General features: G+C 42.1%; 1 protein-coding gene across 1 annotated transcript in view; it reads left to right on the top strand.

Annotated features, from left to right (window-relative positions):
• Nucleotides 1–1366: 1366 nt before the first annotated feature.
• The window catches only part of AHNAK2 (AHNAK nucleoprotein 2), a 33706-nt gene continuing 19287 nt past the window's right edge, over nt 1367–15785 (top strand). Inside the window, exons 1-6 of the mRNA XM_080981694.1 lie at nt 1367–1429; nt 3364–3459; nt 4429–4491; nt 5753–5894; nt 7038–7219; nt 12913–15217. Of these exons, the coding sequence (XP_080837820.1) occupies nt 4477–4491; nt 5753–5894; nt 7038–7219; nt 12913–15217 (2644 nt within the window). The 5' untranslated portion in view covers nt 1367–1429; nt 3364–3459; nt 4429–4476. The remainder of the gene's footprint in view (nt 1430–3363; nt 3460–4428; nt 4492–5752; nt 5895–7037; nt 7220–12912; nt 15218–15785) is intronic.

Genomic DNA, 15785 nt, shown 5'->3' with positions numbered 1-15785 from the left:
GCGTTGACTGTTTGTCGGCAAGAAGTCATTTGTTTCAGCCAACCTATCAGGAGCACATATAAACTAGTTACATAGATTTGTTTTTATTTTGTTAAATTTATTTGTATGTCATTGATAATTGTTTTATGTCATTTTATGTAGATAGATAATTTATTATGGTCAAAGGCCAGCTCACATAACATAACACAATAAAAACTGTGTTCATAAAGATAAAATACACAATCAGAGCAGATTGCAGCAATAGCTCATGAGTTAAAATTGAGATATATACATACACCCATACAACTGAGATTTGGGCTACTGTGAAAAATTGACCCTGAGGTGCCCCAAAGGGCAACTTCAGCATTTCCCTAGTAAGCTATTTTATTCTAGAGGATGATCTGTGCCTACAAATTTGGGCGCAGAATCTGGCTACCAGCCAGGTTGTCTTATGATCTTTGCCTAAGAGGAGAGAATTAAGTTTAGACTTGTCTGAAATATTGGTGAACCTCTTCAGCAAAGGATCAATGGTGTCTCTACGAATCTCAACGCAAAAAGGGCATCTAAAAATATATATGTTATATCATTTTATGTACAACAGTTAGGGGTTTTTAAATTAAGTTTTTAATGAATTTTTTACAAAAACAACAAATTGACATAACCCTCTAAATTCTCCCAGGCTTTGCACTTCAGAGAAATCCTTATCTGTGGACCCGAATGACTCTGTTTGCTTTGAGATGTAAATCCCTGGAACTGGATTTAAAGTGAGCTCTTCCAGATGGGATGGTCTGTCATTTTTCTCCTCTGTTCTCACTTGACGCTGCCCAGGAGCACAGAAGTGTCCAATCTTGGGTTTTTGTCTGGCCGGGTGTGAACGGGTTAACTATCTGAAAAGTCAACATTTCTCAATTTCATTTTTTTAAATTGTTCATTTAATTTTTAATTTAATTGAGCACTTACTGTTCCCAACCCTAACCTTGTGGAAAGCCATCTAATTAGACTTTAATTTGATTTTGACCTGTTTTTAGGAGGTAATTTAATTATTGATTTTATACCAATGTTATATATCTGATGTTAGCCACCCTGAGCCCGACTTCAGCCGGGGAGGGCAGGATATAAATAGAAGACGATGATGATTTTATTTTAAAAAGCAGGCACCGTTCGGACAGAAAGCAGTGTTCACATGTTGCATTCAACGAGTGTATGAGGGCCACCTGGTATTATACTTGAGTAGTTGCCCATGGTGCCCACAGGTGGATCAGGACCACGTTGCTTTGGTTTTGGGGCATATTTCAATTCCATATCTATTATGAGGTTAATAGCCTTTGTTTTTCACTCCTGTGGGTGGGACAATTGTTTGATGGCTTGTTTGATCATTCCAGCTTCGGGGAGACAACTCAGACCAGAAGACACTGAGGCTGACGGCGAGGCTGATGCAGAAGATGACTCTGTGAGTAACACCAAACAGTTTTGCAGCCACCACTGAGATTTCTCAGCATCTTTTCCTTTACGACAGGAGCCAAAAAGAACAAGAAGTCAAACTAAAGCCTGAGTTTAATTCACAAACCATACTGACTCCCTTTTACACCCTGAACTGGAATAGAATATGCAATTTTATTTGAAAGTCTCCAGTCCATATTAAAAGTAACCCAGAGCAGAAACCTAAAAATTGGGATATGACTGCCTGGTACTTAAAAATAGTAAAGATAAAGGTAAAGGGACCCCTGACCATTAGGTCCAGTCGCGGCCGACTCTGGGGTTGCAGTGCTCATCTCGCTTTATTGGCCAAGGGAGCCGGCGTACAGCTTTCAGGTCATGTGGCCAGCATGACTAAGCCGCTTCTGGCAAACCAGAGCAGCGCACGGAAACGCCGTTTACCTTCCCGCTGGAGCGGTACCTATTTATCTACTTGCGCTTTGACGTGCTTTCAAACTGCTAGGTTGGCAGGAGCAGGGACAGAGCAACGGAAGCTCTCCCCGTTGCGGGGATTCGAACCGCCAACCTTCTGATCGGCAAGTCCTAGGCTCTGTGGTTTAACCCACAGCGCCACCCGTGTCCCTTTTTGTACTTAAAAATACTCAGGGCTAAAGCCCATGGTGCATATTTGCCTCTGGGCAAATGAAGATGGCTGGTGGGATTTTACCTGCGCTGCATCATACAGCACACTTGTTTAAAAGTGCGAGGGGCTTGGGTTGAGCTGTGAAGGGATAGACACAGGATTGGATGAGGTGTAAAATAAAAGGTTTTTTGTCAGTTGTAAAGGAGGAGTGGTGTGAGAAAAGTGTGGGGTTGGCAAAGGGATTGGTGAGTAGGTGAGGTTGGCGAATAGAGGCAGCAGCCCCAGTTATATGTAATAAATAATGGTTTGCATAGTCGATTTGAAAATTTTGGCTGTGGAAAAAGAAGAAGTTAGGTATGTCCGAAGAGTCCTGCTGGATCAACTGAAAAATCCACCGTTATGTCAGTGGCCGAGCAAATGACTCTTAAAAACTCACAGTGCTGGTATGAAGGCTTATGGCCTCTCCCACTGTTTGCCCCCAGGAAATGTCATTCACAGGCATACCACCTTTGATCCTGGTTTTACTGCCACTCCTTTACAGATACGCATCTAACTCTTTTTTTAGTTTTGTCACATTTCGCTGGGGGGAAGGTGATGCAATGATTTCAAAGGATTCCCTTCCTCTGCTGCTTCCTCTGCTTAAATTAGGGATGGGGAACATTTTTTAAGCCAGTGGCCACATTCCATCAGGAAAAATGGGGGGGGGGAGCAAATGGGGGGGAGGGAGAGAGCTAAGGGTGGATAGAGCTGCAGCCAAAAGTGAACAGGGATACCTGTGTATCTGAAGAAGTGTGCATGCACACGAAAGCTTATACCAAGAACTAACTTAGTTGGTCTTTAAGGTGCTACAGGAAGGAATTTTTTTACAGGGATACCTTAAGCTCTCTTTTTGCCACCTTTTCTCTGGAAATGTCTGGCTTCTGTGCTGGGCACCAAGAAAGAGGCTCGTCTTCATCAGCACCCATTGCAAAAACACAGTGGGCTGTCAGAGGAATAGAGTGACCTTGGGGGTAGAGGCTAGGAGGAGAAACCGGGACTGGGAAGGAAGGGATGCAGGCTAGAAAAAACCTACCATGCACCAGATCCTTGGCCCTGATTTAAACTCTTCAAAGTGGAAGCATCCATTGTTCATCGAGTAATATTGAATAGGGGGTACCTGTCGATGGTGGAAGGGGCTCCCTTGAGACTGCCTCCCTTCATTGGGGGTTTTTAAGCAGAGGTTGGATGGCCATCTGTCATGGATGCTTCAGTTGAGATTCCTGCATTGGGTTCCTTTCCAACTCTACAATTCTATGCTAAACTCTGTTGTTGTTCCACTCCTACAGGTTGACGAAGTGACAACTGAAAACATACGACCAAGACCACAAGGATCCTCTCCTGTTTATGAGTATTGCATAGAAGATGAATATTTTAACAAAAAGGCAAGACGGGACACAATGGGATTTTGTCTTTCACTGTTTTGCTAGTGTCAAATTCTCAGTTCTTTTGGACCATCGAGACAATGGCTTCCTTAGCCCTTTGAAGTTAAAGGCAAAACTGGCATCAGTTGGCCGTGGAGAGAACCACCTGTTCTTTCCCCAAAGAATGCCCCATGCAAGACACTACATAATGACATCGTGTTGTCCCAAATTCTAGAGGGAAAGCCAATGGACCATTAAGGCAGCTAAGCCCTGCAAGGAAAGAGTGGTGGTAGTGAGACCTTAATCACCATGATTATAAAGATAAGCCATCCCTCACTTGGCCAAATACTTGGCTGAGTACTTTGGCCCTGCCCTAGATAAAACCATTGAAACCAAGCATATATGGCCAGCTGGAAAATCTGAGCAAATAAAAGTGTATTTGCCTGGTGACAAAATGGCCCTATAGTTTATTTGCATTTTATGTACTATTTATTTTTGACAATTCATATACTGCTTAATTACACCTTCATTGCATATCTTTAGGTACCATGTGCCTCTTCACCCACCCAAATCTTTGGCTAATTAAACAATGTAGGGCCTTTTAAACTAAACTTACTGTTCTCTGTGCTATTATGTTATGTATTTTTGTGTTCTTATACTGTAAACTGCCCTATGATCCTTGAATGAAATGCAGTAGATAAATGTGAATAAATAGGGGTTTTTCCCTGGTCCCTGTGTTTGGGTATGTACACACACACACATACATATATACCTTTGAAGTCTGAAGAGAGGTGATAATGTGTGCAGATAACTGATTATCGCATATTTCAGAACCCTTGAAATGAATTGTCCAGCTATTGTTAACTGCAGTGCCACTCCCACCACAGAAAAATAGCTAGTGAGACTACAGAATGACAGATGTGTGAGAAGTTTGGCATGATCTGTGCAAATCCATTTTAGCTTACTTAAAAATTACACCTCTGTTTGCAGCTTCAGCAAGATATAGAGAACAGACAAAGACGGGATTCTTCTATCAAAATGAGTGATTCACAGGTGAGCTTAAGGTGTCTGATAAACACCAGGTACGCCCTTCTGTACAGAAGAGCATTGTTTCGGAGCTCTTCAAACCGAATGATCTTCTCATTGATACCTGTCCCTGGAAGGGAATGCAACCACAGATTTACAAATACAAGCTTTAACTGTTACTTGCCAAAGAATACTTCCCAAACTGGTTCCAGTTTGCGAAGCCACAGAGGGCCAGTCCATGCAAGTCTTGGGTGTGTGTAAGTTGTATGTTTGGAAAATATGCATGTACAGATCCCCGCAGATAGGTACGCACTCACACAACTCGGTCTACACATGGTGTGGGTGTGTGCCTGAAATATGCATTCAAGCCTCACTGCCTGTGTGAACCAGCCTATAGACCAAAGTCCCCACCCACAGATTCTCACTTGACGCAGCGCTGAAGATTCTACGTATACATATCCAGGGCTCTGTTGTACTCCATGCTAAGAATAATAATAAAATATCTATGTCCAGGACATCCAAACAATGATGGATTCTGCAACCAATATTTGCATTATTTATTCTACAATGTTTTCTTTTCCGCATAGTTTATTTTGGTGTTGCTTGCAATGGGATGGGAAGAGACATGGCCACTTTCCCCCTTGGAAGTCATCTGAAACTGGAAAACACTCTACCCAGAAAACCTTTATGTTGACTCTGAGTATGTGCAAATAAGCCCAGCAGTTCCACAGTTGACAGTGTAGTTTGCTGTTTTCTGGATGCCAAGAGTTTCAACTATTCAGTATAATGTCAGGCTGAAACCAAATTGTGTGGGAAGATCTCCAGGTAGACTTTTCACAATCAATCAAACTGTTTACCCAAGTTACCTTGGGGTTCAATTAATTTGCTGTAGAGCAGCCACACCTGTGAAACGAAACAGGATATGCTGGAGCTGCGAAGAATGATATTGAATATACCCATTGTACACCTAAGTGAACATTCGTTTTTCAAAAGGAGCCAAATTTAATAATATTCAGAGCATTGTAATAGTCATGCTACTATCTCTGGATGAGAGACTACTTACTTGAGATGCAGTTAGAGTTCTGTTTTGGTTTAAAACCTGGATAAGGAAACTTTTTAGCCTTTCAGGGGCTAGAACATTCTAGAAGCTTTTGTAAATCTACACAATGTACAGAAGTGCGCCTTCCATGCAACCACCCATCAGCTGATGTTTACCGATGTTATGACAGGAAGGGGTTGAAGTCTTCAATGAAATGAGTTTTGATAATGTACTTTTTGGTCCAACTAGGAATCTATGGAGGTTACCTTACAAACGGAAGTCGAATCTGGTGCAAGTGGATTTAGTGTGGCTGGTGGAGGAACTGAAGGATTATTTGTGAAGCAAGTGCTCAAAGAGTCCCCAGCATCGAAGTTATTCAGTCTGAGAGAAGGTACAGTATGGTCTAATGTCACATTTATTTTAGTAAAATTAGCTACGAAAGTGAAACCTGGCCAGATGGGTGGGGTATAAATTATTATTATTATTATTATTATTATTATTATTATTATTATTAACCTAATAAAAAAGTTAATTGAAATGTTGGTCAAATTCATGCAAACTTTTTTTTAAAAGCACATTGGAAACTGTAGAGGAGGAGAAAGTGGGCTTTCTCTTTTTTAAACAAATGGCTGAACAAATAAAAGGAGAAGAGCCGGGACTAACCTACTTAAAGTGCAATCCTATAAATATCTACCTAGAAGTAAGCCCTATTGAATTCAATAGGCCTTACTCCCAGGCAAGCTGGTATAGGACTGCAGTCTTAGTCAATTGGCTATGATCTAAAATTATCTTGACGGATAACCAGCTGTAGCTGGAGGGCTTAGAATCTGTAAAAAAACAACAACTGTACAAATAAAATCCTGCTCATGAATGCTCACACAACCTAAGGGACAATTCAAATGATCAGATACAGTAGTTTTGTACTCCGGGGTGATCCCCACACACACCTGAGACAACAACCTGTTTGATGTTCACTTGCAACCTGGTTTTGTGAATGCATGCATAAAGTGCCCGTGCTGAAGGATTATCTGAAGATCTCTCTGAAAACCAGCTTGGCCACAATTCTGCATGCACAAGTTTGGGATGCTTGTTATTTCCATCATATGACCTGATTTCTTGCAGGAAGGAGAGCTCCGGTGTCCATGCAGAATTACTGTAACTGGAAATTCTATGCAAGATGTCAATACTAGCATTTAATTCTGGGAGATATGCTTTGTAAATATTTTCATGAGCAGGTTGTTGAATCAAGACACTAGAATATGTGTTTTTTAATGGTACAACAGGCTCCTTTTCAACGGATTTAGAAATGGCCACATCATAGCTGTCAACGTTTCCCTTTTTTAAATGGAAATTCCCTTATTCTGAATAGGATTCCTTGCAAGAAAAGGGAAAAGTTAACAGCTATGGCCCACGTGGGTGGGTGGGTGGGTAGGGTGTTTGCTATTGTTGATAGGTGTCTTTGCATAAACAAGGCATCTAATTAATGAGCCCGATATTTTGATACCCAATTAGTTTCTGCTGCCTCTTTTCACAGGTGATCAGCTTCTAAATGCCACGATCTTTTTCGATAATATCAAATATGAAGATGCCCTCAAGATTCTGCAGTATTCCGAGCCGTACAAAGTACAGTTCAACCTCAAAAGAAAGCTCGCCAGGAAGGAAGATCTTGAAACAATGCATTTTGCAACGCAATCCAAAAAAGAAAAAATGAGTCAGGTAATGCACATCTGTAAAATTACACTTCAGATCAAGGCATGGATCTTGGGGGAGGTATTAAACTGACCATCGCTTGTGTAATTTTAGGACAGTGGTCTAGATCCGGCGATATATTGGGCAAACAGAAAGGCATTTCTGCTAGACCAAGGTAGCCCTGTCAAATTATCACAATTTTTTCAACCCCACTGCTGCACCTCTCTACTCCATTGCTGCACCACACATTTCTCCAACAGTGAGCCAAGAAACCTCCATCATGCAAACTAACACCCACTCATCTGTCTCTGGATCCAACCTTCAGGGGTGTGTTTTTTTTTAGTGGAAGTGAAATTTGAGGGGATGCGGCCTTTGAGGCATTGAATTGTTGAAGCCCTTTTTGTGTGTTTTCTTCAGTTTCTGTAAGAATGCAGAAAGCCTGTCAGAATAGGGTGAAATCTCTCTCTCTCTCTCTCTCTCTCTCTCTCTCTCTCTCTCTCTGTGTATGTACACACACACACACACACTGGGTTGTCGGGCGTCTTTTTATTATAATTTATTGAATTTTATACCGTCCTATACCGGGGGGGGGGGGTCCTCAGGGCGGTTCGCAGAATAAAATCAAGATATAAAACCACAAAATACATAGTAAAAATAAAAACAACCCAATATCCCCCCCCTCCACGCACAAAAAAACACATTTTAAAAGGACATAGGATGTGTCAGATGAACCAAAGGCCTAGTTAATGTCTTGAAGACTTTTTAATACCAATAGGCCCATGCAGCTGTTTACATGTTTCTCGAGCAGCCAGTCGTTTAAATGTTTTTTGGGGGTGAGGATTACTACTTTTTTAATGTGTTTATATTGCTGTACACTGACCTGATGTTTCATGGGAGGGTAGTATGTAAATACTTTTATAAATAAAACAGATACATAAAGGGGGTATTTTTAAGCCCAAGGACAACTTTCCTTCATGGACAACTTCCTGAGGGACACAGGCTAGCAGTAGACAGGGCCTGAGGTAAATGTGGGGGCGGCCATAGACATACTTTGATGAGGAACATGGCTCTTTGTATAGCAGGCTACATTTTTATCCAAAGTATTAAATGTGGTGACAATAATAAAACAAAACAACACCACAAACTGGCTTATAAGTATAAAACCAAATTTACTAGAATAATAGCTAGAATAGAGATAGACTTGTAACCATTCAAACAACAAACATATTAAGGTGCCAAGACAAAGCCTGGAGACACTGTAAACCTTTGAGTGGATAAATGTACAATTCTATCTTAACAATGTAAACGTTATACAGACTGGATAAATGAACCGTTCAACAAGTAACGCAAGTCCAATCACAGAATGGCAACCTCGTGCCGCCACAACAGCAAGGGTAGCACACTGGGAGAATATGAAAAAGTTTCAAAATACAGTCTGTATAATGTTTGCTGCACATGTAATTTGTTAAAATAGAGTTGGTGGCTGCGTTTCTGGAACCAATGAGAGGAAATAAATTGTAGAAAACTCTGCAATAGTTGCTACGTCGAAATTGCAGAGGAATATTGTAACCGGAGGGCAAGAATGATGCCGAAAGCCAGGTGGAATCTGCACACGTATTTAAAAAATGCTGTGAAAACGTTTGTTGTTGGGTTTTTTAAAAAAAGTTTTTGGGGAAAAAAATACATTGAATTTGCCATAGCTCACTGTCGCCATCTAGTGTCACATTTGTATAGTGCACTTAAAATGTTTTATTTGCAGCTGTATAGCTGAGTCCCCAGTCTAGCATCAACCTTTTGCTGATGCATGCGAGTAAAAGCATTTCAGCCACACCAACTCGCATCATCCAACGTCTTAGCCTTTTGCACCAAAGTGGAGTGGAGCCCTGGCCTCATCAGTGCTGCTGACAGCATTTTGTTTTCTGAGGAGACAGAGCCTACTCCTGTTCTGTTTGTGTGTGGTCAGCTGCTGTAATGCTAGGCCCGATCCCCAGGTTAAGGGGTTGAGAAACAGGCCTCCTGTCAGCAGCTTCACGTTTCAGGTGAATCACAGCACTTGACAAGCTGAAGAGAACTGGCATATTAGTATGGTGCCTAAGGACACTTCTTTGGAGCAGAAGTACCCCCCCCCCCAATTAATCGCTTCCTATGAAGCATCTCAAAGCAATTTCACGATACGATAAAAGCCACAAACAGAACAGCTGGTTACGTAAAGACAGTTGAAACAATTGCTTATATAAAAGCAATTTAAACAATTGCACATAGAAAGCGATTCCAAATAAATTCAAATACCAATTGGAATGAAAACTTCCACTTAAAAGGCTTGCGGAAAGAGGAAATCCTTCAGCTGGCACAAAAAAAAGACAATAAAAACCAGACCTGTCTGGTAACTGGAGGAAGTTCCATGCTGCCACACTAAGGGCGTATTTCTGACATTGTGCAGAGCAGACATCCTAATATGATTGTGTTAGAAACATTGAATTGTAGAGCTGGAAGGGACCCCCAGGGTTATCTAGTCCAACCCCCTGCAATGCAGGAATATGCAGATGGCCTATATATATAATAATATATAATAGTAATATTTTTATTTATACCCCACCTCAGGTTGCCTCAGGTGGCTTCCAACACACAAATAAATAATAATAAAACATCAAGCATTAATAGTAACAATCAGATTCTATAGTACATAAAAAAAGTCACAATAACTTTAAAATAAGAAATTTATATCAGACAAAGCACTATTCAATAATCCAATAGTAAATGGTAAAATTAAACGTCAGCAGATAATAATTTAACGGTTTACACTTATCAATTCCAATAAAGAATTACTAATCGATAATCAATAAAGTAACAGCAAATGCATAAAATAACAGCAGACGCACAAAACCATGTAAAAGGGTCAAACTGAGAAACAAGGACACACAACTTAGTTTTTAAAAAACTATCCCTGAACTCCTCTCTTCCCAGCTGTTTCTGCTGTCATGGTCTGGGAAAGGCTCTTTGGGATGGAGGTTGCGACAAGGCAGGTGGAAAAGCCATTGCCTGCAGAAAGTCTTTCCCCACTCACAGATAGGTAGCCGTGTTGGTCTGCCATAGTCAAAATAAAAAAATCCTTCCAGTAGCACCTTTAAGACCAACTAAGTTAGTTCTTGGTATGAGCTTTCGTGTGCAAGCACACTTCTTCAGATACACTGAAACAGAAGTTGCCAGATCCTTCTATATAGTGAGAAGGTGGGGAGGGGTATTACTCAGAAGGGTGGTGGGAATGGGAGATTGGCAGATAGCTGAGATGAGCCTGCTGACGACTCTTAACGACTGTAATAGGTCTTACAGGAAAAGGCAAGGGGTGAGAAGGTGAGAAATGGCTTAGTCATGTATAATGGGATAAGAATCCAATGTCTTTGTTCAAACCAGGTCTCTCCATGGTTTTCAACTTAAAACCATGGAGAGACCTGGTTTGAACAAAGACATTGGATTCTTATCCCATTATACATGACTAAGCCATTTCTCACCTTCTCACCCCTTGCCTTTTCCTGTAAGACCTATTACAGTCGTTAAGAGTCGTCAGCAGGCTCATCTCAGCTATCTGCCAATCTCCCATTCCCACCACCCTTCTGAGTAATACCCCTCCCCACCTTCTCACTATATAGAAGGATCTGGCAACTTCTGTTTCAGTGTATCTGAAGAAGTGTGCTTGCACACGAAAGCTCATACCAAGAACTAACTTAGTTGGTCTTAAAGGTGCTACTGGAAGGATTTTTTTATTTCCCCACTCAGTTCTTCCTCTGGAGCAGAGCAGGTCTCCTATAAATATAGGTTGTGGTGACCTATGGAACACAATGCACACTCCAGTTGTGAGATGCAAGGATGCAAGACCAAGGTCCTCTTACAGAGGGTAGGCTTATACACCCTTGCGCAAATTAATTGAAACAAACAATGTAGTTTATTGTACAAAACTCACATATACATGTAGAAAACTCACATTAGTAACGGATATGACCTCCACTATTTTTAAGCAGCATTTGAACACGGTTTGGCATGGAGTCTACTAGTTTCGAACAGTCACTGTTGATTTTCGGATCCCTGTACCACACATGAATCAGCACCTGAATGAGCTGCTCCATAGTCGTACAGTCTACAGCACGGAGGCGACTTTTGCATATAGCCCACAAGTTCTCAATGGGATTTACGTCCAGGGAATTCCCTGGCCAATCAAGTACCTGTATTTGCTGCTCTGTCATGAATTTCTTCACCACTTTCAATGTGTGACAGGGGGCTAGGTCCTGCTGCAATATCCCAGTACCATCAGGATATGTTTTTTTCCAGCTCTGCAATAACTCTCTTTCGTAGAACCTCAGTATATTGTGGCGAGCACATTATTCCTTCTATTGGCTGTAGGCTTCCGACACCATTATGACCAACTCATTTTTCGTGTTTGTTTTAAGTACAGGATTACGAGTAAGATAGAAAACATGCTTTGTTTCAATTAATTTTCACAAGGGAGTACACCTTCTCTTAATAACAGCTTCACACTGTGTCGTAGCGGCTAGGAACATTGCATCTAGGTTTCAGGAGGGGTACATCACTGGGGAATGGGAAAAGACTGCAAAATTGAGTAAGTTGTATTATCTACATGATATTTTTCAGCAAGTGTTTGTCACCTTGAATTGCTAGAGGAACCTAATGGTCAGGGGTCCCTTTACCTTTTTACATTCCCGGAAGCATGAGGCTTTTATGGAATGTGAATCAGTTGTTTTGGAGACTCGTGCACACTCCTGTTTGCTCTGCTTCCAGCGACCTCCCAGCACTGGTTTGTGAAGCCGTGCATGCACAACGTTGGCTACAAGTCACATCTGTCCTGTAGTTCCCTGAGAAATAGCGCATTTTGATGTGTTTTCTCCCTAACCAGCTTCAGTCTGATTTGAAAATGTAAGCCATATGATGACATCCATGCCCCCTCTCCACTCACTGATGTGGGCAGGCAATGGGAGACTTGGAAAAACATCCAACCTTTTATCTCATTGTATTATGAAAAAAAGGGACGCCGGTGGCACAGTGGGTTAAACCACAGAGCCTAGGACTCGCCGATCAGAAGGTCGGTGGTTCGAATCCCTGCCACGGGGTGAGCTTCCGTTGCTCAGTCCCAGCTCCTGCCAACCTAGCAGTTCGAACGCACGTCAAAAGTGCAAGTAGATAAATAGGAACCACTCTGACGGGAAGGTAAACGGCGTTTCCGTGCGCTGCTCTGGTTCGCCAGAAGCGGCTTAGTCTTGCTGGCCACATGACCCGGAAGCTGTACGCCGGCTCCCTTGGCCAATAAAGTGAGATGAGCGCCGCAACCCCAGAGTTGGTCACGACTGGACCTAATGGTCAGGGGTCCCTTTATCTTTTACCTTTATTATGAAAAAGCTTTAATAAAAATTATTATTATTAAAGGGAAATACACCCAACCATGCTGATGTGTGCGATGATGTCCAAATGTGATTTGAAATGAAGCAGAGGGAAATCATCCCACTGTGTTTTAAGCTGGTAATGTGTACACAGCCCAAGTCTCTCTGTTAATTTAGTATGTTTTATCGTTTTGGGGTTTCTTGTTGCTATTTATTCATTTAAACATTCTGATGTACATTGCTTTCAACAATTTCGAAGATGCAAAGGGGTGGGGATTAAATACATACGTAATAAGTACTACAACCATTTATTTTGGAAATTCTATTTCTCAGGGGAAGGAAGCACTGGAAACATCAGAAAAGACATTCACAGAAGAAGATAAAGCAGACTTAATTGTAAAACAAAGAGTTGGAAGACCAAAAAGATCCAAGAGGGACAGACTTTCCTGGCCAAAATTCCAGTCATTAAAAGGTAAAAAGATACTGGGGCAAAGGAGATCTCGTAGCACGTCAGATGCATACGAACATGCGATTCCGGATATTTCCCCAACAAGCACAGACACAGAATCACAATTTCAGCCAGAAGACATTCATGCAAAAGTTAAAAGAGGAAGTCAAAAGAAACTAAGATTCCCCAGTATTGGATTCAAGATGCACAGAACTAAACAAGAACCAGAGGAGAGGACAAAATACGAAGTCAAACCTCTCACAGACTATGAAAATGATACTGCACAGGAAATCCCAGAATTAATAACAGTGCAATATTCTACTTCACGGGCTAAAGAGAAAAAACTGGAGGAAATACAGGAACCCAGAAAAGATGTTAAGGAAACAAAATTTGAACTGCCATACCATACAGGTAAATACCCTGAAGTTGAATTAACAATTAAAAAAACGAAAGAAAAGAAATCAAAATCCAAAGCCATCACAAAAAAATCAGAAACGACAGTGATAACAACACAGATAACAAAACCTATATTGCAAACAGGTGAAATACAAGATGTACAAATAAAACAGTTAACACCACCAAAACAACGAAAAAAGAAGCAAAAGGGATCCACAGAAAAAATGTATACAAAATTACAAATGGACAACGAACAAACAGAAAAAGGAAAAAAAGACATGGATGGCATCCAAGGAGTAATTAATCAAAATGAAGAAGATTCAAACGTCATGATAGCAACAACTGACATACGTATGCCGACAGCCAAAGCTTCTTTGGAATTTAAAACTCCACACATACAACTAGAGACACCATCAACTGATATGTCTCTGGGTGCTGCTGAGATTAAGAAGGAGGGCATGGACACTACGTTTAAAATGCCAAAATTCCAAATGCCCAAATTTGGAACAGAACTGAAGGCTCCAGACCTAAAGGTGGAGGCACAATCGGCTGATATTGCAGTAGGTGAAGCTAATCTGGAGGGCACCGGCAGTAAATTTACGATGCCAAAACTCCAAATGCCGAAGTTTGGAATGTCACTTCCCACAGATAAACTCGCTGCAGAGGGAGAAATCATCTTACCTTCTGTGGACGTGGAAATCTCCAAACCAGAACTGAAAGGGGAAGTGACCCTGCCCTCTGTGGGCATCGAGACTGATGTGAAATTGCCCGGAGCTGAAATGAAGGCACCTAGTGTGGAGTTGGAGGTCGCTGAGAAGGGCAAAATCAAAACGCCTGATGTCAAAATGCCAAGCGTCAAGGTCCCAAGAATAAAACCTCCTCAAGTGGGAGTCTCACTGCCCAAGGTTGAAGCAGACATCTCTGCTCCCAAAGCAAAAGTGGAAATTCCAGAGACAGAGGTCTCTGTTAAGGTGTCTGAAGCAGAAGGGAGAATCGAGAGTGGAGGGATGAAAATACACATGCCAAAGTTCAAGATGCCCAGCATGGGTTTCTCCAAACCAGAAATCAAAGGTCCCAAAGTCGATGTGGACATCAGCGCACCCAAGGTTGACATTGCTCTTCCAGACATCAATGTAACCAAGCCTGAGATCAAAGCAGGTGACATTTCAGCAGACATGAAGTTTACAGGACCTGACGTACAGTTTCCAAAGGGGGAGGCTTCCTTGCAACTGAAGGCTCCAGACGTAAAGCTTGAGGCACCATCGACTGATAATGATGTAGGTGGCATTGAAGTTAAGCTGGAGGGCACGGACAGTAAATTTAAGATGCCAAAATTCCAAATGCCCAAGTTTGGAATGTCACGTCCCAAAGGGAAAGCCGCTTCAGAGGGAGAAATTACCTTACCTTCTGTGGAAGTGGATGTTTCCAAACCAGAACTGAAAGGGGAAGTGACTCTGCCCTCTGTGGGCATCGAGACTGACGGGAAATTGCCCGCAACTGAAATGAAGGCACCTGGTGTGCAGTTGGAGGTCGCTGAGAAGGGCAAAATCAAAATGCCTGATGTCAAAATGCCAAGCGTCATGGTTCCAAAAATAAAGACTCCTCAAGTGGGAGTCTCGCTGCCAGAGGTTGAGGCAGACATCTCTGTTCCCAAAGCAAAAGTGGAAATTCCAGAGGCAGAGGTCTGTGTTAAAGTGCCTGAAGCAGAAGGCAGCATCGAGGGTGGCGGAATGAAAATACACATGCCAAAGTTCAAGATGCCCAGCATGGGTTTTTCCAAACCAGAGATCAAAGGTCCCAAAGTCGATGTGGACATCAGCGCAACCAAGGTTGACATCGCTCTTCCAGACGTCAGTGTAACCAAGCCTGAGATCAAAGCAGGTGACATTTCAGCAGACATGAAGTTCACAGCACCTGACGTACAGTTTCCAAAGGGGGAGGCTTCCTTGGAACTGAAGGCTCCAGACCTAAAGCTTGAGGCAGAATCGGCGGATGTCGTTCTAAGTGGAGTTGAAGCGAAGGTGGAGGGTACGGACAGTAAATTTAAGATGCCAAAACTCCAAATGCCGAAGTTTGGAATGTCACTTCCAAAAGGGAAAGCCACTGCAGAGGGAGATATCAGCTTACCTTCTGTGGAAGTGGATATCTCAAAACCAGAACTGAAAGGGGAAGTGACCCTGCCCTCTGTAGGCATCGAGACTGATGTGAAATTGCCTGGAGTTGAAATGAAGGCTCCAAGTGTGGAGTTGGAGGTCACTGAGAAGGGCAAAATCAAAATACCTGATGTCAAAATGCCAAGCGTCAAGGTCGCAAAAATAAAAACTCCTCAAGTGGGGGTCTCGCTGCCAAAGGTTGAGGGAGA

This window comes from Podarcis pityusensis, assembly GCF_964106645.2.
Source record: "Podarcis pityusensis genome assembly, chromosome: 1".
NCBI classification, from domain to species: domain Eukaryota; kingdom Metazoa; phylum Chordata; class Lepidosauria; order Squamata; family Lacertidae; genus Podarcis; species Podarcis pityusensis.
Note: the sequence above shows the minus strand (reverse complement) of the source record. Positions and strands in the feature narration are given on the sequence as shown.